Raw genomic sequence first — 25,099 nt, forward strand, 5'->3', positions numbered from 1 at the left:
ATACTTGGGAATTGGTGGATCTTCCACCAGGTTCTAAACCTCTTGGATATAAATGGATATTCAAGAGAAAAATGAAAGCAGATGGTTCAATTGACAAGTATAAAGCAAGACTTGTTGTTAAAGGTTACAGACAAAAGGAAGGTCTGGATTATTTTGACACATATTCCCCTGTGACAAGAATAACATCCATTCGCATGCTTATTTCTATAGCAGCGTTGTTTAAATTAGAAATACATCAAATGGATGTTAAAACAGCTTTCTTAAACGGTGATCTAAATGAGGAGATCTATATGGAACAACCCGAAGGGTTTGTAGTATCAGGGCAAGAAAAGAAAGTTTGTCGACTTGTAAAATCCCTTTATGGATTAAAACAAGCACCTAAGCAATGGCATGAAAAATTTGATCATGCAATGCTTACTAATGGGTTTAAGATAAACGAATGTGACAAATGCGTCTATGTTAAAAACACTGACCAAGGATATGTCATAGTTTGTCTTTATGTGGATGACATGCTTATCATTGGAAGCAGTCAAAACATGATCAAATCAACTAAGCAGATGCTTAACAAAAGATTTGATATGAAAGATATGGGGGTCGCAGATGTTATATTAGGAATGAAAATTACTAAAACATCTGACGGATATGCATTATCTCAATCTCATTATATTGAGAAAATTCTTGATAAATTTATCAAGGATGATTTGAATTTAGCTTGAACACCTGTAGACATCAGTCTTTATTTATCGAAAAATAAAGGTGATGCAGTGTCTCAGTTAAAATACTCCCAAATCATTGGAAGCCTAATGTACCTAATGAATTGTACTCGTCCTGATATAGCTTATGCTACCAGTAAATTGAGTAGGTACACTAGTAACCCTGGAGAAGACCATTGGAAAGCGATCATTCGAGTTCTTAGATATCTAAGATTTACTCGTGATCATGGTTTGAACTTTACTCGATATCCAGCAGTACTCGAAGGTTATTGTGATGCCAATTGGATATCGGATACTAAAGATTCAAAATCCACTAGTAGATATGTTTTTACTCTAGGAGGCGCTGCTGTTTCTTGGAAGTCCACGAAACAAACGTACATCGCACGATCCACAATGGAATCCGAGTTCATTGCTTTAGACAAAGCAGGTGAAGAAGCAGAATGGCTTCGTCACTTCTTAGAAGACATTCCAATGTGGCCAAAACCTGTGCCAGTTATTTGCATTCATTGTGATAGTCAATCTGCAATAGGCAGGGCACAGAATCACATGTATAACGGTAAGTCACGACATATTCGTCGTCGACATAATACCGTAAGGCAATTGTTGTCAAACGGAATAATCTCAATAGATTATATAAAATCTAAAGAGAATATTGCGGATCCGTTAAACAAAAGGTTTGACAAAAGAGCTAGTGTATAGTTCATCAAAGGGGATGGGATTAAAGCCTATTACATAAGAGTCGTCATAATGGTAACCCTACTTATATGACTGGAGATCCCAAGAACTAAGTTCAAAGGGACAACTAAGTTATGTATGACTCGCCAGAAATCACCAAGGGATTAAAATTCCTACCCATTCCTATGGTGAGAGTGATATCTGCAACATATGTTGTATGCAGGGGTATAAGGATAAGCTTTGCTTTTAATGATTACTTATATCTTGATTAAGGCATAAAATCAAGACGAGTATAAAGAGATACTCACAATAAGAATCACCTATATGAGTGTTGAACTGGGGCCGGTTCTATGAGAATGAAGAGGCTAAATTCTCTAGAAACACTTATGAAAACCAGGTGCGTTCAAGGCCAAAATGAACACAACAGTGAGAACCACGATGTGTTAGAAGATATTTTGTGTGAAATCTATTGTCTTGGCTTACACAAACGGCTGAACAATTCAAGGCATCGCGTCCATTGGTTAGCCAGTAAGTCCGATAGGTTATCACTAGGGAAGGTTCAAAGCCGAAAACTACCTATCCTGATGCAAGATATTTTCGACTTATACTCTTTCGTTAAAGTCTGCATATTGTTGCATTTCCGTTGTCATCAAATTCCATTCATGTGGGGGATTGTTGGAAATGGTTATAAAATTCTGGATAAAACCAGAATTTTTTCCTAAGTTCGGTCTATTTTTTAGGTGGGCCCCGAGTGTCGATTTACTCGGGTCAAAGTGGTAACGCGTTCTATGCCGCGTTGTGATTCACGTGGTATATTTGGTTGCTCAAAACCATTACCGAGTGAATGGGAAATTGAAGCCAAAGTGTGCTCCATGGAAATGGAGTTTTGGTGGAAATTCCTTAAGGTTGTAAATTGGCTTGTCCCACATTGATTTGGTGGGAAGTTTTGAAAGGGTTTATAAGGCTTAGGGTGAGATACTTGGGGTGTGCCCCAAGGGGTACCCAAGTGTTTTAGAGGGAGAGGTTATGGGCAAAATGGGCTAGACCCATTGGACCCAACAATCACCACACACGCGCGCGCGCCGCCGCCGCCGTCCGTCCGGTCGGTCGGGCGGGCTGGGCTGGGCCTGGGCTTGGGCGCGGGTGCGTGGTGTGTGGTTGGGTTGGGCTTCTAATCTTTTTGGGCAAAAAACATTTGAATTTAATTTTATTTTTTTTATTAAAATAAAATCCAGAATTCAAATTAAATTGGTTTGGATTTTTTGTTCATCCAAACAGGGCCCTTCCCGTTTTCAAAACAGAAATAAATTATTTTGAAATTAGTGCACACCCAAACAGGGCCCTTCCCGTCTTACTATCTGTTTGAATTAATTCAAATCTGTTTGAATTCAAAATCCAACAGGTATGATACCTGTTCAATTCAAAACCAAGAGCCACATACCTGTTTAATTCAAAACGAAGAGCCACCTTCACATCTATAAATAGGACATCCCTCATTTGGATTTTGTAACTCTAATTTTCGTCCTTCACAATTCTGCAAACTTCCTCTTCATTTTGCTGCATTATTTTCTTGTCAGAGAGAGTATAAACACTTAGTGTGTTCGTAAGGCAAACAATTTGTAGTGCTGCTATTGTTTGTGGTAGATCATTTCATCCTGGGAGATAGACGTCCAAATTCTGAAAGCACCGTGGAGAGGACGAATCTGTCTTAAGGACACAGTGTTAAACACTGGACTTGATCAGAAAAATTATTCATATAAATTAACCAAGTAAGTTGTTTAATTTAATTCTGTTTTTATTTGTTTATTTAATCAGATTTTAATTTTGTTTTTGTAACAAAATAAAATCTGTGGTTTTATTTATTTATTATTATTTCGAATTTGATTTTTGTAATCAAACAAATTCTCTCCTTTTTCTCTATTTCTTTTATTCTTGTTGTTATTTTGTACACAACAGAATTTAATCTTTTGAATACAGTGAAGATTGGTTAACAACTATAAGCTTGTCCCAAATTTCTTTAGCGGTTTTACATGTGGAAATTCTATTGAACTCGTTGGCATCTAAAGCACAGTACAACATGTTTGTAGCTTTGACATTAATTTGGGCCATTCTAGTATCTGATTCATCCCACTCATCTTCAGGTTTTGGTACCCTAAGTCCATCTATAGTTTTGGTAGGAATTTTTGGACCATTACAAATAATTTTCCAACATTCATAATCATTAGATTGAATATGTATGGTCATCCTAGTTTTCCAATAGCTAAAATTTGTGCCGCTAAATAGAGGTGGCCTATTAGATGCTTGTCCCTCGGGTAAGGAATAACTAGGGGTTGCCATGATCTACTCTGAGACGGTTAAGTCACAAAAACTAGAGTCTAGGCTCTGATACCAATTGTTATCCCAGATAGGCAACCCAAGAGGGGGGGTGAATTGGGTTATTAAAAATTTCACAATATTAAAAATAACACAATATTCAGAATTTTAATAAATAAAAAAAAAACAGAATAATAATTATCAATATAAAAGTAGAAGAGATAGAGAGAGAAAATCAAACACTGCGATTTATAGTGGTTCGGCACGCCAGGCCTACGTCCACTCCCCAAGGAACCTCCTTGAGAATTTCTTTACTATCAATTGAATAAATACACCACCAAGCTTGTGGATTTGGCACAGGACTTACTCTTATCTATTGAGCCTCACTCAACAATAAATGCCTTACCCTTACAAAATCTCTCACAAAACTAAGGAATAAGAATAAGTGGTAATTGAACCCACTTTTACAATAATTCTCTCACAAAGAGTAGCTATGAAAGTATAAGAACAAAAGCTAGACTTAGATCTGAAAGTGAAAGAGCAGAATACTCAGAATTTTGGAGCTCACAGAAATATTTTCTCTTCAAGTTCTTGATGATATTCTCCACACACAACACTTCTATTTATACACAAAATTATACCCGTTGGACGCTCCTTGCTGACGTCATGGCTTACATAAGCACGCTCCTGACGTCATGGCTTACATAAGCACGCTCCTGATGTCATGGCTTACATAAGCACACTCTTGATGTCATCGCTTACATAAGCACACTCCTTGATTTTGAATAGTCAGCAAAAGATAAAAAAAATAAGACTGATTTTTTTCTTTTTGTTATTTCAAACATGGAGCCACCATTTTTGTAGACAATTTAATACAAAGTTCACAACTTTCAAACAAACAAATAATTTTCTCCATCTAGTTTATAATATATATATATATATATACACATATATATAATATATAAACTAGATGGAGAAAATTATTTGTTTGTTTGAAAGTTGTGAACTTTGTATAACTCCATCTTTTTCTTCTTGTTTAATTATAATATGATATAATCAATGTAGTGTAAAAAATTTAATAGCGCACGTGATGTATTCTGCATATAATGTTATATAAGTTCTAATCAAAATTTTGCATACAGAAAAATCTCTATAAATAATATTTATGATGGATCTGAAAATATATGTCCTCTTTAAAATATTGTATATGTTGTAAAGATTTTATACTAAATATTTTACCACTCCATATTAATTTTGTCAAAATAAGACAACCCATAAATATCAAATTTGTCAAAATAATACAACCAATCAATCATTTTTGTCAAAATAATATAATTAATCGATTTGTCAAAAGATGAATAGTAACTAACCCTATTTTTCAAAAAGTGAATAGTAAAGTTTTTGAAAATATTTAAAATAATCATTTTTGTCAAAATAATATAATTAATCGATTTGTCAAAAGATGAATAGTAATTAACCCTATTTTTCAAAAAGTGAATAGTAAAGTTTTTGAAAATATTTAAAATAATATTTAACATATATATTTTAAAAAGATAATATTATTTTATTTAAATAATATTTAATAAATATATATATTTTAAAAAGATAATAATTTGTGTCAAATAATATGTATATTAACTAATATATTTTAGAAATCATCAAAATTAAATAATATGATTAACACACACTTTAACTGATATTGAAAAATTTCTTTAGATGAATTTGATTGATATTATTATATACACTGTCTAAAAAATACATTTCACAAAACAAAATACACAAAGTAATTATCAAATGTATTATTCAATCAATAAAATGTATTATCCTCAACTATTTAACAAAGGTTCCTTGCACGTCCTCTTATTATGGTGACCAATACTCTCACACCAACTACACTTAATCACCCTTTTAAACTCTCCAGTAGAAGCAATTCTGTTCTTCTTCGGCCTCCCAGTTGGTCTCTTGCTCAATGGAGGTAAAATCACAGCATCTTCAATGTTACACAGAGGTTTTTCAACAGTTGGAACTGGGCCAATCGAAAACGAGTACGCTTGACGATACATATCAGTATGAAAAAATGGTTTAACAAATGAATTCAAATTCTTTCCACTCTTAAAAATTGCAGCAACAACATGTTGACATGGATACCCATTTATTTTTCATTTTCGACATGAACAAGTTCTCAACCCAAGATCAACCATAACCAAAGGAAAACAATGCACTTCAAAGATATTATCAGATGATAAACTCACATTCCATGTCCTCCCATCCAAAAAAGACTTCTCCAATACACTATCCATACGAGGACACAGAACTTCATTCCATTTACTAGAGAGCAGCCTCCTATCAGACCTCATATTCATGATTTGTAACCGTATCATGTCCACCAAATTTGTTATTGGCAAGTGCCAAGCTTCTCGTATCCATGAATTGAATGACTCAGCAACATTTGAATACATCTCACCATAACGTTTCCCCGCAAAATATGCATCACTCCAATTTTCATATGATAAACTTCTCAAGAAAACACTCACAATGTCTCCTTCCTCACTTTTTAATTCATTTAGCTTGAAATGAAATGATGCCTTTGTTGGTGCATATGCACATTCTGAAAACTTGGACACAATCGTCTCCCTAACCAAATTTGTGTTTTCAAATGACAACTTATCCCTCAAATTTCTTTTTAGATGTTCAAGACAAAATCCATGAAAGCAGGTAGGGAAAAACCTAACAATTCCCTCCACAATACCATAATGTCGATCTGATATGAAACTTATCACCCTTTATGATCCCAATACTCCACATGAATGTTCAAGAAACCAACACCAATTGTCTTTATTCTTAGCATCAACTACAGCAAAAGCTATAGGAAAAAAACCTGCAAAACAAATAGGAACAAGCATATTAGATATACACATGCAGAGAAAATTAGAACAATAAACAACCAGAGAAATTTGACACTGCCAATATCCAGAGAAAATTCACTTAGTGCCCAACTCCAGAGAAAATTCACACATTGGCAACATCCAGAGAAAATTGACTTAGTGACCAACTACGGAGAAAATTCACACAATCAGAATATCCAGAGAAAATTCACTTAGTGACCACCTACAGATACAATTCACACAATGACAACATCCAGAGAAAATTCACACACTGACCAAAATCCAATGAAAATTCTCACAGTGGCCACAACCATAGAAAATCCACACAGTGGTCAAAACCAGAAAAAATTCGAAGTGTCAGAGAAAAAATCACATTCACTCAATTCTTACATGTATAGAAAATTCACATACTTAGATAAAATTAGATATATTTACAATTACCTTTATTCTCATCTTTCCCCGTTGCAGCAAGCATAACTTCTTTGTATCGTCCTTTCAAAAATGTTCCATCAAGAAAAAGCAATGACCGACAATATTTGAAACCATCAATGCATGCATGAAAAGCCACAAACACTCTTTTGAAACGCTTGTTATCTTCAAAATCTAACTTAAAACGACTACCTGGATTGTTCTTCAATGACTCATCAAAATACCACCGTAATTGATCAAATGACAAATAAGAATCCTCATATGTACTACATTTTGCTTTTTCAACACCCAACCAACCACAGTTATAACTGATTGAGACCCCATACTTGTCTTTCATTTCTTTGACAACATCCACTGGACGAGTTAAAGGTTTTGCACTTACCTCTTCAAGTATTAACCCATAAACTAAGGTGGAAGTCATCCTAGCATGTTTACTTGTACGAACCGCCACACCACACGTATGTTCATTGTTCGAAGTCCTTATGTAGAAGAACTCATTTGTTTTTTCAACTGAAGCATATACACGCCACATACATCCTCTTGATTCCTTATATGCACATTCTGTCGTAACCCTCAGCTTGTCATTTTTAACATACGTAAACTGAAAACCAACCTCAATAGCATACTTGCATAAAAAAGTACGGAACTCAACCACACCACCCTCAAACTTTTGTCCAACACTCGTAATATTATTTCGCCAACCAATTGACAATAACACCTTTTCTTGGTGAGAACAAAACTTAGAAAGTGAATTCCTTTCAATATCCGCCAGCCTATCACACTCACCATCCACAACATCTACCCAATTAGACCCCACTTCATCGTCTTCATCAGAAGTACTACATCTAGTAACTGAAACATCAACTATATCAACACCGCGTGCACAAACAACCCTCAACATATTCAGAAAATTAATATTATTTCGAACCATATAATTCGGATGGCCCATAATAGAATATGATATAGACATAGTCTCAGGTTTCAAATTCTCCCATGTTTTACACAAAATGCCAACCAATTCCTCAAAATTCAATTTGCATGAAACATTAATGACAATAGTATCATTCCCATATTTGCACAGCAACAACACTGCACTATTCATTGAAACTGAAAGAAAAAACAAGAAAAATAATTTGTTTAACATAAAAACACTTCACAAAAACAACATAAAAGTCCAGAGAAATTTCTAAAAGTTATAATTTTTTTCTGGACTCAAATAAAAGTCCAAAGGCATCTACAAACTCATATTCACCTTCAAGATAACAAAAAACAAAATCACAGAAACTTAATGAATGCGGAGAGAATCACAGAGAAATTTACTGCTAACTATTAAACACAATCATAGAAAAAAATCACACATAATATTTGTTATGAAATTATAGGCTTCTCTGTGATTTTCACCTCACTACAATCTAGCAATTTTCTATGCATCATTCTGCAATATTGCACTCATAGAAAAATTCAGAGAAATTTACAAAACTTATATACACCTTCAAGATAACAAAAAACACTGCATTGTCCATCTAAACTGAAAGAAAAAACACAAAAAACAACTTTTGTTTAGAGAAACAAAAACTTATATTCATCTTCTACAAACATATATTTTCTCTGAACTACAAATTGAAAATGAGTAACAAACTTATAATTTTCTCTGAACTACAAATAAAAGCCCAGAGAAATTTATGAACTCACATTCACTTTCTCAAATTCTATCTGCATTAGAAACTTCTAATAATATGTCCATATGCACTTATAATTTTCTCTGTGATTTTCGTTGGATTATCATAACAAACTTACAATTTTCTCTAGACTATACTAACAAAAGTGCAAAAAATGAAATTTCTCTGGTTTAAAAAAATTTCTCTGGTTTCAAAAAACATAGAACAAAACTTATCATTGATCAGCATGTTGATGAAAAACAGAGCACGAAAAATGAACTCTAAACATCAAAATCAACTACACTGTCAACACTCTTTGAAATTGATCAAAAAACAGAGAATGAAAAATTAATTCCAAAAACAAAAATCAACTTTATCAAGCTGGCCTCTCTCTAAACAAAAATTCAAAACAAAAATCAAAATCCATGTGAAATCTAAATCGAAAACAAACCTGATTCAACTACACTGAAAAACCTACATGATCAACACACTGTCAACACTCTTTGAAATTGATCAAAAAACAGAGAATCAAAAATTAATTCCAAAAATAAAAATTAACTCTATCAAGTTGGCCTCTCTCTAAACAAAAATTCAAAACAAAAATCAAAATGCATGTGGAATCTCCATCGAAAACAAACCTGATTCAACTCCACTGAAAATCTACGTGATCAACACACTGTAACACCTACACGATCGTAGCAATCTTTCTCGTCAACTCCACTGAAATCTCCGACGAAATCTCCACCGTGAAGTCAACAATATAATATTGAAACAAATTTCTCGTCAACTCCACTGCAATCTCCGACAAAATCTCCGTTGCGAATTCGGTTTCCAAAATCTCACCGTGATGTCAACAATATAATATTCAAACAAATTTATGTTATAAAAGAAGGGTAATTTAGGTACTTTATAACCTAAAATAAATTTGAGGGACCTTAGCCATCAAAACATATTATTTTGGACCTCTCCTCTTATCAAAAGTAGAGGGGTTTTTTTTTTTTAAGGTCCCTCGTATTAAGATTTTATAGCATAAACGACATCTAATATTTTCATAATGTCGAAGGTCCCTCAAGTTGATCCAAAGAAAATTAGTCCAGAGAAAATTCACGTCACAGAGAAAATTGGTCCAGAGAACTTTCCAGAGACAACGTAGCAACCCTTTCTTCAAGCAACCTTTGCTCTTACTGGAAATCCAGAGAAAGTTGGAAAAGAAGAGGTTTTAATAGTTCTTCTATGAGTTTGTGATAGATTTTCTTTAAACTTAATGCTATGAATTTCTCTAGGTTCAACCCAAAGAAAATTCAAATTTCTCTGGATATAAATTTTTTCCAGAGAAAATAAATGAAGTATTTCTCTGGATCACTTTAAGGCAAAGAAATTCTCTCAAAATCAATGAAATTCCTAAAGAAACATTTCCAAAGAAATTCTCTTTAACCCAGAGAAAATTCAGGAATTCACAAGCTAACTTGCAGAGATGTGTGTAATCTATGGTGGAACTGCTAATCCATTCATACAAGAGGGCTAATAGGATGAAACCCAGAAATCCTATAACCCTTTTAACTTGAGGTACATTGCTGTTGGGCTTCACAATTACCATCTCAGTTACGCCACAGCGGAAAATATTCTTCATCGGATTTGGTGATCGATCATTGCATGATGCATTTACAAAAGCGGAGAAATCCTGCTTTCCAAGGAAATGCTTCGCAGCTTCCCTCATGACATTGGTATTGAGTTTATAAACACTATGGTAAGCATATTGACGCTGAAATGGATCCATGATGGTATCGTTATATATCTTGTAGTGATAAACCTTGCTCTTTGCTGAAAAGCAAGCACGAAATTGAGGCACTGCAGCGCTAATTTCTCAAATTCTGATATCTGAAGGAAGAAGACCATTTAGGGTTTCGGAGAGAGACAGAGGAAGTGCTGCTCTGCAGTAGAGGAAGAGAGACAAAGAGTCAAATTTCTCTGATATATGTTTAAGGACCTTAGACATCAAAAAATAATTTTGTGGATTTCTTCCATTACGAAAAGTGGGAGAGGGACCCTAGACTAATTTTCCCGCATATAAAATGATTACTTTTTTATTTTAATTCTTAATTTTTTTTTTATTTTATTGTTTAGGGATAAATTTTTTTTTTTTATTTTAGGGTTTAAGGTTTAATTCTTAAATTTTTTATTTTTATTTTAGGGTTTAGGATTTAGGATTTATAAAAAAAAAAAATAAATTTAAGAATTAAACTATAAATTCTAAATCTTAAATCCTAAACCCTAAAATAAAAATAAATAAATTTTAAGAATAAAACCCTAAACCCTAAAATAAAAAAAAATAAATTTTATCCCTACACACTAAGGTAGCGTTTGGTAACATTTAAGTTTTTGGTTTATGTTTATAAAAATTTTATAAATTGGTTTCTGTTTGTTTTAGAAAAACATAAATTACAAACATGCTTGGTTTGAACAAAATGTTTAAAAAAATTTTAAAACATAAACAAAAAAATATGTTTGTTCAACCCTAAAATATTTATATTTATATTTATTATTTATGACAATGGAATCACACATATTATAATTGAAAAAAAATTAATTAAAAAAAATATTTGAAAAAAATTTAATTGGAAAAAAACGTGGTTTGTAAAAATTATTGAAAAAATTTATTGGAAAAATCATTGGTTTATAAATGGTCGTCTCAGTTTGTAAATTTGAGGAAAAAACGTAAACTCAAAAAATGAGTTTACGTTTTCAATTTTCAATTTTTTTTTCAAATAAATTTTTTTTTTCAATTAAATTTTTTTGCAATTATTTTGTTAATTAATTTTTTTTTTCATTTTTTTTCAAATATTTTTTTTCTCAAATAATTTTTTTCAATTAAATTTTTTCCAATTAAATTTTTTTCAATAATTTTTACAAACCACGTTTTTTCCAATTAAATTTTTTTAAAATATTTTTTTCAATTATAATATGTGTGATCCCATTGTCATAAATAATAAATATAAATATTTTAGGCTTGAACAAACATGTTTAGTTCAAAAATATTTGAGACCCCTTTCCCTCCCACCCCCTTTGACCCCCTTTCCCTCCCATTGGCCAGTTTTTCTTTTCTATTTTTTTCTTTTCCTTCTCCTCCAATCACCACCCGCCACGTGTGTGTGGGGCTGGTGGAGGTGGTGATTGGAGGGGGTCTCTATCAATGCTCTTTTTAGTTTATGTTTTAATTTTTTTTAAAACATAATGTTCAAACCAAACACGTTTGTAATTTTTGTTTTTCTAAAAATAAACAGAAACTAGTTTATAAAATTTTTATAAACATAAACCAAAAACGTAAATGTTACCAAACGCTACCTTAGTGTTTAGGGATAATTTTTATTTTTATTTTTATTTTAGGGGTTAGGGTTTAATTCTGAAAATTTATTTATTTTTATTTTAGGGTTTAGGATTTAGGGTTTAGAATTTATAATTTAATTCTTAACATTTATTTATTTTTATAAATCCTAAACCCTAAAATAAATTTTAAGAATTAAACCTTAAACCCTAAAATAAAAATAAATAAATTTTATCCCTAAACAATAAAATAAAAAAAATTAAGAATTAAAATAAAAATGTAATCATTTTATATAGTTGATTATTATTTACTATTATAAATTATTATTATATATATTTAATATTGATTTCAATTTTATGAAATAAAATTTATATATATATATTAAATTATAAATATATATTAAAACTTATATATATATATAGAATAAAGCTTGGGACCCCCAGTGGGGGTGCTGGGGGTCCTTTGTGATTGGTTGAAAAAACTGTTTTTTTTTTTTTTTTTTTCTTTGTTTTTGGCCATTGGCAGCCCCCCATGTGGCACTGGGGGTGCTGGGGGTGCCAAAATGCGGGGGTCTCTAGCATTTCCGATATATATATATGGAGTGCGAGTGTGTGTGTGAGTCGTGTGTGTTTGTGTGAGAGAGAGAGAGAGAGTGAGTGAGTGTTTGTGAGTGCGTGTGTTTGGTGCATTGTTGAAAGTGTGGTTTATAACCACGCTTTCTTTACAACACAGTTTAATTAAGAAAGCGTGGTTATAAATCACGTTTTTTGAAAAAAAATAAAATAAATAAATAAATAATTATTTTACTTAAAAGCATGGTTTGAAAAGCGTGATTTGTAACCACGTCTTCTTAATTAAAAACGTGGTTTGTAATCACGCTTTTACTATTTCACAAATTTTTCGCAGGAGGGGCCTGAAAACAATGAAAGTGTAATTTGTAATAACGCTTTAGCCTAGTTTAGAAATTCCGTCCAAACTAGACCTAGTTTGGAAAATAGGTTGCTAATTTGGCTTAATTTGAAAAAAGTCCCTCATATATAGATAGGGATTTAGAAAGAGAAGTAAAAGATATGTGAAATGTATTATATTTCATACATTTTTTTCTTTTTTCCTCCAAATTCTTTACTAAAATTCATGATTCAAAGTCTTAGGAAAAAGCATATGAATCGTGGCGATATATGAAACTCACTGTCGAGGTCTCCATGTCTCACAGATACAATAATATTGGACATTGAATTATTATTCAAATTTTTTAGAAAATATTCTTACATAATTAACAGGACATGAAAATGAGCTGTTGCCTATAAATCAGTCTTCCAACTGTTGATGCAGTATACTATTGAGTAATTTTCTTCAATTTTTCTAAGAAAATAATACCCAAAACACGTAATTCATTTTTATTTGAAAATAAAATACCTTGGTGCCTGTACAAATACATCATGATTCGTATTTATTTCTACAAAATTGTATCCAAGAGCATATGCACACATTAACCTGATAACAAAAAGGTTGAATCCAATACACGTGAACTGATACAAAAAGTTTCATTACAATTAGGTAAAAATATAATGGTAATGAGACATTATAAAAAGCACAAGAACAATATACGCAAAACTAAAGATTAGGTAAAAGTAGTAGTTCTATACATTTTCAAAGAGAATGGATGTACTTGACTCTCTGGATCGCTTGCTTTACCTTGGTCGATGGCTCTTCATACAAGATGGAAGGGTTATCAACCTCAAAGGCCAAGCTACGTTCCCCAAGCAAAGCCCGGAACGAGTCTCCAACTGAATATGAAAGAGAATCGAGGTTATATCCTCCTTCCAAAAAGAAGATGCAGCGCCCCCCACAGATATCTTTGGCAAGTTGTTTAATGTTCGATGCAAGCATATAGTATGTTCCTGTTGTAAATTGCAGACTTGCTAATGGATCCAACACATGCCCATCATAACTGAAAACAGTGTAGTTACAAGATGTGTAAGTTAGTGAATTCAGTAAAAAGGAGACAATGATATCTCATAGGCTACTAGTTATGGTTATGAAATTACCACCAAAAAAAAAAAAAAACACCAAAAGCAAAAGCAAAAGCAAAAGCAATCCATTCTGACTATTCAGAACTATCTGAATGCAACTGAACTAGAAGTCTAGAACCATGATTATAGCTCTGTTTGTTTCAACGGATTGATTTCCAAACTATGTTTAATTGTATCCTTGAAACTAATGTACTAATGATTGTATTAATAGTGGTGGGGTGGTGGTGGTGGTGGAGCAAAGATGGAGGCGGTGGGGTGCCAGTGATAGTGTGGTAGAATTGGTAAAACTTTAGTGCAAAAAACATTTTCCATAGTTTACAAGTGAAACATTTTCTGCCCAAATAGACTAGTTTTCCGTCGACCTTAATTTTTCGTTCTACCAAATGTCAAAAAATGTTATTTTTTGCTCACACAAAGAGTGTAAAGTAACTGTTAAAAATGCATGAGGCCTTTGTTTAGAATAAAGTAAATAGATGGTCTCATTTTAAGTAATAGTGACATTAAATTTTCTGGGGAAGAGCCTCACCCTGCTGAGACAAGAATTATATCTGGCTGAAACCTCTGAGCACATGGTAGTATGACTTCATCAAACACAGTCCGCATAGCAATATCACCGGACCCTCCTGGTAAAGGCAAATTTAGTGTTGTTCCTTCACCATTTCCATCACCTACCTCATCAATTTTACCAGTGCCAGGGTAGCTTCCATCCTACATCAAATAGAAATATAATTAGTCGTGGTCAGTAATTGGTATTTTCCACATGAACCTACAAAAGTAACTGATGTCAGCACAAAAATATCAAGTCTCTGAATGTCAATATTATCATCTAAATGCCCAAGTGGAACTCCAGCATAACATTAATTGGAGAATTATGTTGAGCAACTTCTTTTTCTCCCTTTCAAATTTTCCCTCCATTTGGTCTATATTTCTCCCTCCATCAAGTCCATGTATAAATCATGGAGATAGTGATTCTTATGTTGAGCAGTGTATTAACTGTCACCAGCCAAATCAAGATATATATATATATATAGAGAGAGAGAGAGAGAGACCTTCATACTTGAAAGTTTCCTACAGAAAAATGAAGGGAGAGAGTGGATAGTTATTTTTCAATTTGGCAGAGTCTAAACCTTTTAATTTTGGACAGACAGCTCATATTTTCCAATTTCACTGCTGAAGTTGGAACACCAAATATAGCAAATCTAAATTCAAATAGGAGACCTATCATTTGGTTCTACCCTCACCATTAATTTAAGACCTTTTTGCTTAAATCAATCTTTCAAGAGTCTGTATCAATCAATAGTAATTCCTATGTTACTTGTTACAAATATGATTCAAGTAATTGATTAAATTTTTTTTCTTTTCTTGATTCAAGATTATGTGATTGACTCATCAAATTAGCCCTTCAATTTCCCAAGTCACAATCTATGTTTTAGCTATCTCCTCTTGACATATAATATGCTCAAAGTCATGTATCACAAATAAAACAATTCTATACTGACAATATCAACATTCAAATATAAGTGACATTATAAAGAGATGAACACAAAAATTTATAGTGGTTTGGTTTCTTGTCCATACCCTGCCTCCCTACTAGCGTTAATTCAGTAAACAAACAGGTTTTTACTAGGGAACCCAAAACCTTTACATCCACTTCTTCAAGGGTTACAATAGTTATAGGCCCACCCAAAACCGCAACCTCCACAACACAGACCTAATACTTTAACAGTTTTACAAATCTAGAAAATGGGTTTCGCAAGGGGAACCAATACCCTTAGCCCCCAATGTAGTGTCTAGGTGAGACAAGTGTCATACATTCCACAAGTAAAGAACTTTGAGACTCCCTTGGGGAAACCTCTTCTAAAACTTGTGTTGAAGATATGAAGGTGGCACTCTTTATCCAAGGTAGGATTCACACTATATATGTGTACGAGAGCACAAGAGTTATAAAAGATCTAGGTGCTTTTAGGAGTATTGGGGTATTTATAGCTAAGCCTCCAACAACTAGTTTTTTTTTTTTTTTTTAAATTTTGCTCTGGCGTGGTCAACCATTGACCAATATGGTCGACCACATCCCTTTGGATGGCAGACCATACTGTGGAATGACTTTTTTGCACTCTCAGGACTTACCAATATAGTCAACCGTAAAGATGGTATGTCCAACAAGATCATGGCTTACTTGGTGAGTTGAAAGAAAAAATATATCTGGGTCATCGTAGAATGCATCATTAGTTCCATTGCCGTGGTGAACATCAAAATCAATGATAAATACACGCTTTAATCCATGTACACGCTGAGCATAACGAGCTGCGATTGCCACATTTCCAAAAACACAAAATCCCATGGGCCCCTTTGGAACAGCATGATGACCTGGAGGTCTAATCAAAGCAAAACCTGTAGGGGGATCCCGTCTAATTTTTGATGCTGCTGCCTGACATGTCACATACAAGAACTTCAGGAGCTATTCTAAACAAGAACTTAACCAGCTTACAATCACAGAGAATTCAAAATTCAACTAACGTCTTAGATTGAGACATCACCACTGAATCAACCAGGGAAATTCCAGCTCCAGCTGCAATTAACGATTCTTGGAATGTCTGCATCAGTAACAATGTTAAATCCAATGATTAAACATTAACATATCATAAGCCTATGGAATGAAAAAATCCAAGTAAGAAAAAGTTATTTCCTAGTTTAGAGCAATGTGGTCAGAGAAACAGACTAGTGATATATGACATATTTCAGTTTACAAATGTCAAATTCAAGAATCAGGTTGTCTCAATGGGTTTAACATGAAATTAATGCCTCATTAACAAATACATAATTGAAAACCACCAGATGTCTATCTTTCAATCAGGTATTAACCCCATCATGTAAATCACTAAAGTGCTTATTAAATGGTAAGAGTCTAGTCTACAAATTGTCTGTAAACTCGTGAACCATCCATCCAATCCTCTGATATTGTTATGAACACTTAGAAAATATGAAGAAGAAGAACTCCGAAAATATGAGGAAGAAGGAATATATTTCTGTTATATTCAAAACTTCTTATCTTACAAGACCAAATGACACTCCTTATATAGGAGATATTACAAACATCATCATAACCCATTATATGCCACTTACATATTATATATTACCACTATCTACCACTATCATATTATATACATGCCACTATCTACCACCAACACCACTATCATATTCTATACATGCCACTATCTACAACCAACACCACTATCATATTATATGCATGAACACAATTTCCAGCACTCCCCCTCAAGCTGGTTTGAAGATATCTTCCATAGCCAGCTTGCTAGTCAGCTTATCAAATTGCTTCTTGTGTAGTCCCTTCGTTAGCACATCAGCTAATTGTTCACCTGTTGGAAGGTAGGTCATACAGATTATGCCAGCATTGATTTTCTCCTTGATGAAATGTTTATCCACTTCTATATGTTTTGTGCGATCATGTAGAACTGGATTATGAGCTATAGATATAGCTGCTTTGTTGTCACAATAGACCTTCATAGGTGTCGGGTGAAAAAGCTTTAATTCTTCAAGAATTCTTTTAATCCACATTACTTCACAGATTCCATGGGCAACAGCTCTGAACTCTGCTTCTGCACTACTTCTAGCTACCACATTCTGTTTTTTACTCCGCCATGTAACTAGGTTCCCACCTACAAAGGAGCAGTATCCGGATGTTGATCTCCTGTCTGTAACACTTCCTGCCCAGTCTGCATCTGTGTATACTTCAACTTGAAGATGTCCATGTTTCTTGAATAGTAAGCCTCTCCCAGGAGTTCCTTTCAAATATCTTAAGATCTTATAAACGGCCTCAAAGTGCTCTGCCCCTGGTGAGTGCATGAACTGACTTACCATGCTGACTGCAAAGGCAATATCAGGCCGCGTATGAGACAAGTAAATCAATTTCCCTACAAGTCGCTGATATTGTTCTCTCTCTTTGACTTCTTCAGCCTTAGCAGCTTGTAACTTCAAGTTAGGCTCGATCGGAGTCTCCGCCATCTTACAACCAAGCATACCTGTTTCTCCAAGGAGATCAAGAACATATTTTCTCTGATTAACGAATATACCTTCCTTGGATCTTGCAAATTCCATTCCGAGGAAATACTTGAGGGCTCCCAGATCCTTAATGTGAAATTCTTTTGCGAGTTTCTCTTTGAGGGCTGCTAACTCTGCTTCATCATTACCAGTTAAAATGATGTCATCAACATAAACAATCAAAATTGCAATTTTACTGTTTTTTGAATGTTTATAAAATATTGTGTGATCTGCTTGACTCTGTGAGAAGCCACAACTGATAACTGCCTTCCCAAAGCGTTCAAACCACGCTCTTGGTGATTGTTTGAGTCCGTATAATGACTTGTTCAATCTGCATACTCTGTCACTTCCAAGTCTCTGCTCAAATCCCGGCGGTAGGCTCATGAACACCTCCTCTTCAAGATCACCATTGAGAAATGCATTTTTAATGTCAAGTTGATGTAGAGGCCAATCTGAATTTACTGCAAGAGATAACAGTACTCTGATGGAATTTATTTTAGCAACAGGAGCAAACGTCTCCTGATAGTCGATCCCATAAGTTTGAGTGAAGCCTTTAGCTACCAGTCTTGCCTTGTATCTCTCAACGCTTCCATCTGCGTTACATTTTATCGTAAACACCCATTTACACCCAACTGTTTTCTTGTCTTTGGGTAGATCAACTATCTCCCAAGTACCACTTCTCCTTAAAGCATTCATCTCCTCCATGACTGCTAATTTCCAATTCGGATCATCCAATGCTTCCTGTATATTCCTTGGAACAAACAAGTGTGAAATCCTAGATGTGAAAGCTCTATGGTTTTTAGACAGTCTTTGATAGGAGAGGTAATTTGCAATAGAATGTTTAATGCAATTTCGGACACCTTTCCTAATTGCTATAGGTACATCAAGGTCAGAAATAGAAGGAATAGGATTACCTAAAATTTCGATGCCAGAACTCGGGTGGACATTCGGGTCATTAGGATGGACATTCGGGTCATTATTCCTCAGATAAAATCGCTTCCTAGTATAAACCTGAAGCTCAGGATTTAGATCATTTTGTAGTACTTCTCCCCCTAAACAAGAATCTTCTTGACTAGGCACCATAGAACTTGGTTCTCCTAAGTGATCATTATCAGACAGATGTGGTTTTTGTGTAGGATAAATGACATTGGGGAGCGGGATAGAAATATCCCAAAAACGGTCTTCTACTCCACTTGTCTCCCCCTGAAGAGAGGTGTTGGGGAAATAGGATTTTGTTTCCACAAATGACACTCCTTATATAGGAGATATTACAAACATCATCATAACCCATTATATGCCACTTACATATTATATATTACCACTATCTACCACTATCATATTATATACATGCCACTATCTACCACCAACACCACTATCATATTCTATACATGTCACTATCTACAACCAACACCACTATCATATTATATGCATGAACACAATTTCCAGCATGAACTTGTAGCATTTACTGATTCACCTCATTTTACAAGAAAGATATTTAACCAGTGTCTCCATTCTCTAACGCTCCATTTGGATGGACGTGGTAGTAATTTGAAATCAAGCTACAAAGATCCTACTAAAATAAGTCCCTACTAAAAAAATATGTCTCTTCTATCTGAACTTATCTTCTTCTATAGTTTTTCTCTCCATTTATAATAGCTAACTCTTCAATATCTTCATTAACCTCAAATCCCTTGATTTCAAATTCACATCCATCCAAACGGAGCCTAAAACATTTTTATTTATCTTCTTATTAATAGGTACTATTAGCTAAAACATTTCCATAACTGAGATTAGTATTGAATTCTGTGTGTTAAAGCCACTTCCAATAAAGAGAAAACAACAAAGACGAAAGAAGACAAGTAAGCATTCCAAAAAACTAAGATTAACAAACAGCTCCCCAATCCTTGGAAATCATAAAAGGTGGAACTCTTTTAAATGCCTGGTGAAATCTGAAACACTAATGATCATTAAAATGCCAAAATAATTATATGAAAAAAGAATTTTGGGAAGGGGAAGATGAATTCATGTTAAAACACTGCAAGCCAAGCCTAATACAGATTTCATTAGTTTCTAGAAAGTTAGAAATCCATAAGTCAGCACAAAACAATTGCACATCTGTGTCATTGCCCTCATATCGATTTGTTCATGGAATACTGAGGCAAGGGACCAGAAAATGCTCAAAATAGTTTCCCTCTGATGCAGTTGTCAATTATTTTCCTCCCTTCCCCTCATCATGGAGGCTTACTGAGTCAATCTGTAATTTCATAAGAAACCTTCTTGGTTTTGGAATTATACTTTTACTAATTGAGATGGAGAACAGCAGGTAACATCATAGCATATCATATCAATAAGTAATGCTCTACAGAAGAGTGCAACTTGGTATCAAACTTGCAATGTTTCAAAGCGTACAATTCATACAAATTGTAAAGCTACAAAAGTGAATTATGTTAACAGCAGTAATAAATTCAAAACTAGAAACTAATTAGAAAGGCTAACAAAATAGACCCATGGTTTAAGCTTCTTTACAGCTTGTAGTGAATTGTTTTGATATGCCACTCTTTTCTCCCATGGTTTATGACAAATCATCAACAAAGTTCTGAAGTATGGCTGACAGCAAATTTTTTCATACTTACAGAATGGGTTTCTCCCGAAAGCTTTGAGATTAAACTAAATTATCAAGTAGATGCATTTGTTCAGCACTTGAAAGTAAGTAGTGATAACACATTATGAAACTGCAGCATCTTGATGTTGAATCCAATATGAAGATCAAGCAAGATTAAAAGATGTACATGTGCAAAAATTTACTAGCACAAGAAGAAAAAAGCATTCTGAATCAATGATCTTACAGTGGAAGTAGCATAAGTTGGCCCAGACCCATCAATGAAAATAATACCCTGTTCTGAAGCCTGATCCATAGCCTATAATACAGAGAAAAATAAAATAAAAAAAAAACATCATGGGAAGGAGGGACAAAAAGAGTCAGGCAAATTTAAAAGCAATAGAATGTGGTATTTACAAGAACAGACATAGTGTACCACACATACTGCCCTCTAGCAATATTCCCATACTGCATGATAGAAAAATGGAGTACTGTAGAAAATTTAATGTATAAAGAGAAAAATAGAGAATTGTATTATTGATTGATTTATATTGATCTATTACAATGATTCATGATTCCTATATATAGAAGAGGGTGAGTGTGTAGTAGGTAAGGAGTAGGTGAAGTGGAGGTGGTAGTGGTGTAGTGGGTTAGGTTTAGTGGAGTAGGTGAGGTGGTAGTGGTGTAGTGGGTTAGGTTTAGTGGAGTAGGTGAGGTGGTAGTGGTGTAGTGGGTTAGGTTTAGTGGAGTAGGTTTAAGTGGGTGAAGTAGGTGGAGAGTAGGTGGATTTTAACAGCCCCCCGCAAACTCAAGGGGGATAGGAACTAACCAACTTGAGTTTGGAGAGAGTAACAAAACAAGAAAATACATAAAAATAAAAGAGGATAAGAGACACTGTATGGTCGTGTCAGACCATTGGTGAAGACACTGGATGGTGGTGTCATAACGTTGTAGAGGACACTGTATGGGGGTGTCATAACCATGTAGAGGACACTGTATGGTGGTGTCATAACGGTGTAGAGGACACTGGATGGCGGTTTCAGACCGATGTAGAAGACAGTTTATGGGGTCATGTCGGACCGTTGTAGCAGACAATGTGGTGACAGTTGTTGTGACAGTTTACGGAGTCTTGCTGGACCCTTGTAGAAACTAACCGGAATCAATGTCGGGACAGTTTACAGAGTCTTGTCGGACCCATGTAGAAACTAACCGGAATCAATGTCGGAACAGTTTACAGAGTCTTGTCGGACCCATGTAGAAACTAACCGGAATCAATGTCGGGACAGTTTACAGAGTCTTGTCGGACCCTTGGAAAAGCTAACCGGAATCAAATGTCGGGACAGTTTACAGAGTCTTGTCGGACCCCTAAAAAGTCGCACTCTCAAAAGGTGTGCCCAATCTTTCAAAAGGCGTGCCATCAAAAGGCGTGCCCAATCCATAAAAAGACGTGCCATCAAAATGCGTGCCCAATCCATAAAAAGACGTGCCATCAAAAGTTGCGCCCTCAAAAGGCGCGCCCACTTCATCAAAAGTCGTGCCCGACAGAAAGCGTCGAGCCATCAAAAGGTGAGCCGGAGACGCGGCGAGGCACGTGAGCGACAGAGTGGCGTGTCGGCCGCGTCGTCAGTGTTGATATAAACCAATGCGGAGGCTGTGCTTGAGGCAGAGACAAAAACCTGCTAGAAAAACTCTGAAAAACTCTTCGTTTTCTGAGAGAGATTTCTGAGAGAGATACTTTGTAACACTCTGTTTTCTGAGAGAGATACTCTGTAACACTCTGTTGTCTGAGAGAGATTTCTGAGAGAGATACTCTGTAACACTCTGTTTTCTGAGAGAGATTTCTGAGAGAGACACTCTGTAACACTCAGTAACCAACCCGTCTCTGAAACACTCAGCAACATGGCCTCTTCTTCCCGTCCAGCTACCCAAAACATGGCCTCCTCTTCCCGTGGTCTGCTCACGCTCTTTCCAGAACTGAACGAGCCCACAAGAGAAATAACTGGTGCGGTGGCCAGTGAACCTCAACCAAACACCTCTGGTTTTGCTCCGTTGAACTTTTCGATGCGGTCGGTGGAGCAAAAAATGGCGGTGCAAACTGATATTGAGGCCAATCAGTATACTCTGAAGTCATGTGTGGAAACCATGACTGCGGTTACAAATTTGTCGAACCGGCTGCAGAGTAGAACAAATGAGGTGCAGCAGCTAAACGCCCAACTGGCTCTGCTCCAACGCATGTATAAGGATGCGCGAGCAGAGATAAGTGTGCTGAAGGCGGAAAACAAGGAGCTGAAGCGGAAGGCTACCGTGATGTTCCGATTTGGAGGTCCACCATATGCTGTAGTGGAGGAGCAGGGTGGAGTGAACGTGCTCGGTGGAGTGGGTAGTATGGAGGCAGCGCCGGTAAGGGACACCCAAGAGAAAAGCAAGAAGAAGAGACCTGCAGCAGAGTAGAGAAGAAAAATCCCACTGTGGGTGCGGGTGTGTTGTGGTGGTTTGTTTGTTTGTTGGTTTTTTTTTTTTTTTTTTTTTTTTTTTTTTTTTTGTGTAAAATTGTGATCGGGGTTGATCCCTGAGATGAATAAAATATGATTTGGTGTGCAAAGTTATATGGTATGAAGGGAATTGGAAAAAGATTAAAAAGAATGTGAAAGAAAAATAAAGAAAAAATAATAAAAATATATTTGAAATCAAAAAATGAAAGATGGAGGAAATAAGGAAAGTGGTTTGGAGAAAATAAATAAAAATAAAAATAATGGAGTTGGAAATCAAACGGAGGAGAGATGAAGATTTTTTTATTTTTTATTTTTTATTTTAATATAATATAATAAAAAGAGATATATATATATATATATATAATAAAGAAAGTGGGGAACAATAGTGTGAAGAAAAGAAAAAGTATAGGTTGCATCGTGGGTCACATGGGTGAGTAAAAGAAAACAATAAAGAAATGAGTGGGTGCCCCCCATGTGCAAGGATAGTGCTGACACTTCAATAAGTGGTACAGCCTGCTGAGCATCAGCTTTGACAGGAGCTGCCTTTGGACCTTTTCTCTAATAAATGCGTCAAACTGTTGCTGTTGGTGTTATCAAGAATGTGGAGAAGAGGAGGCTTGTCTGATGGCCTCTTGGGCTGTGTAATCATATCGAGGTTGGTGGACCTCTCAATCATGTTGTCACCCTCAAAACCAGAGATGGGGACAAAAGGAATTTTGTCAGGGTTGTAACCAACCTTCTTCAGATAGGAAGAGACTTCCTGCACAATTTCATCATACCTTGCTTTTGAGTACTTAGGAGTGGTTGCATCCATCTTGTTACAGCAGCAAATCATCTGCCTCACTCCAAGAGTAAAAGGAAGGAGAGCATGTTCACGGAAGAACTTGGGCTCCTTCTTAATCTCCTTGCCAGATCGACGATCAATCTCAGCAAACTTGACAGCAATGTGGGAGGTGTGGCAGTCAAGAACTGGAGCATACCCATTACCAATCTGACCCGGGTGATTCATAATAATAACCTGGGAGGTGAAATTTGCAGCTTCCTTGGCTGGATCATCCTTCGAGTTGGATGCAACAAAACCACGCTTGAGATCCTTCACTGCAACATTGTAGATGAAGACGATCGAGACGGTGGTGTATGGGAGGACAACAGTGAGAGGAGAGGCAGTGGTGGTGGACTCGAAGAAATTTCAAGGTATGTGTAGAAAATTCTAGCAGATTAGGTTGAGGTCCGGCGGGCGGCCAAGGCGAGGTTGCCGCCCGCCGGTGAAGTGAAAAATACTAAGTGCTTAACCTTGCTCTGATACCATGTAGAAAATTTAATGTATAAAGAGAAAAATAGAGAATTGTATTATTGATTGATTTATATTGATCTATTACAATGATTCATGATTCCTATATATAGAAGAGGGTGAGTGTGTAGTAGGTAAGGAGTAGGTGAAGTGGAGGTGGTAGTGGTGTAGTGGGTTAGGTTTAGTGGAGTAGGTGAGGTGGTAGTGGTGTAGTGGGTTAGGTTTAGTGGAGTAGGTGAGGTGGTAGTGGTGTAGTGGGTTAGGTTTAGTGGAGTAGGTTTAAGTGGGTGAAGTAGGTGGAGAGTAGGTGGATTTTAACAAGTACCAAATGGGGTTCTGCCCACAACGATCTTCTTTTTTTTTTATATTTTCTAATCACTATTTTTCTTCTTCCTATGCTGCAAGTATCTCTTTTTCTCCCGAAGCATCCTTTCCATAGTATTCTGGGGTTGCAGATTATTCTCAAGTGTAAATAAAATAATCAAAGCAACAACTATCTTACTTTCAGTTGAAAACGAATAAGTTTTATCCTATACCGGGAAAAAAGGAAGTTAAAAGATTTTGGTATAGTTGTGGAAGCACATTGAGTTGTTCATATTGCCATTGAATATTTGCATGAAAATTACAAGATAC

The 25,099-nt window shown here is 35.2% G+C and overlaps 1 protein-coding gene and 1 long non-coding RNA gene across 3 annotated transcripts in view; one reads left to right on the top strand and one right to left on the bottom strand.

The window, feature by feature from the left end:
- Nucleotides 1–13,490: 13,490 nt before the first annotated feature.
- The window catches only part of HDA14 (histone deacetylase 14), a 40,065-nt gene continuing 28,456 nt past the window's right edge, over nucleotides 13,491–25,099 (bottom strand). For both annotated transcript variants that reach the window (XM_028256101.2, XM_028256099.2), the window contains 5 exons: nucleotides 20,931–21,002; nucleotides 16,566–16,622; nucleotides 16,205–16,456; nucleotides 14,555–14,736; nucleotides 13,491–13,946 (listed from right to left, as the gene is read on the bottom strand). In XM_028256101.2, coding sequence (XP_028111902.2) covers nucleotides 13,646–13,946; nucleotides 14,555–14,736; nucleotides 16,205–16,456; nucleotides 16,566–16,622; nucleotides 20,931–21,002 — 864 coding nt within the window. In that variant the 3' untranslated portion in view covers nucleotides 13,491–13,645. The remainder of the gene's footprint in view (nucleotides 13,947–14,554; nucleotides 14,737–16,204; nucleotides 16,457–16,565; nucleotides 16,623–20,930; nucleotides 21,003–25,099) is intronic.
- Nucleotides 21,254–21,557, top strand: LOC145800146 (uncharacterized). The gene is made up of 2 exons (XR_014341422.1): nucleotides 21,254–21,314; nucleotides 21,357–21,557. It is a non-coding gene; the product is annotated as an uncharacterized LOC145800146 (long non-coding RNA).

Source organism: Camellia sinensis, chromosome 1, assembly GCF_055761805.1.
Source record: "Camellia sinensis isolate YWXY chromosome 1, ASM5576180v1, whole genome shotgun sequence".
NCBI classification, from domain to species: Eukaryota; Viridiplantae; Streptophyta; class Magnoliopsida; order Ericales; family Theaceae; genus Camellia; species Camellia sinensis.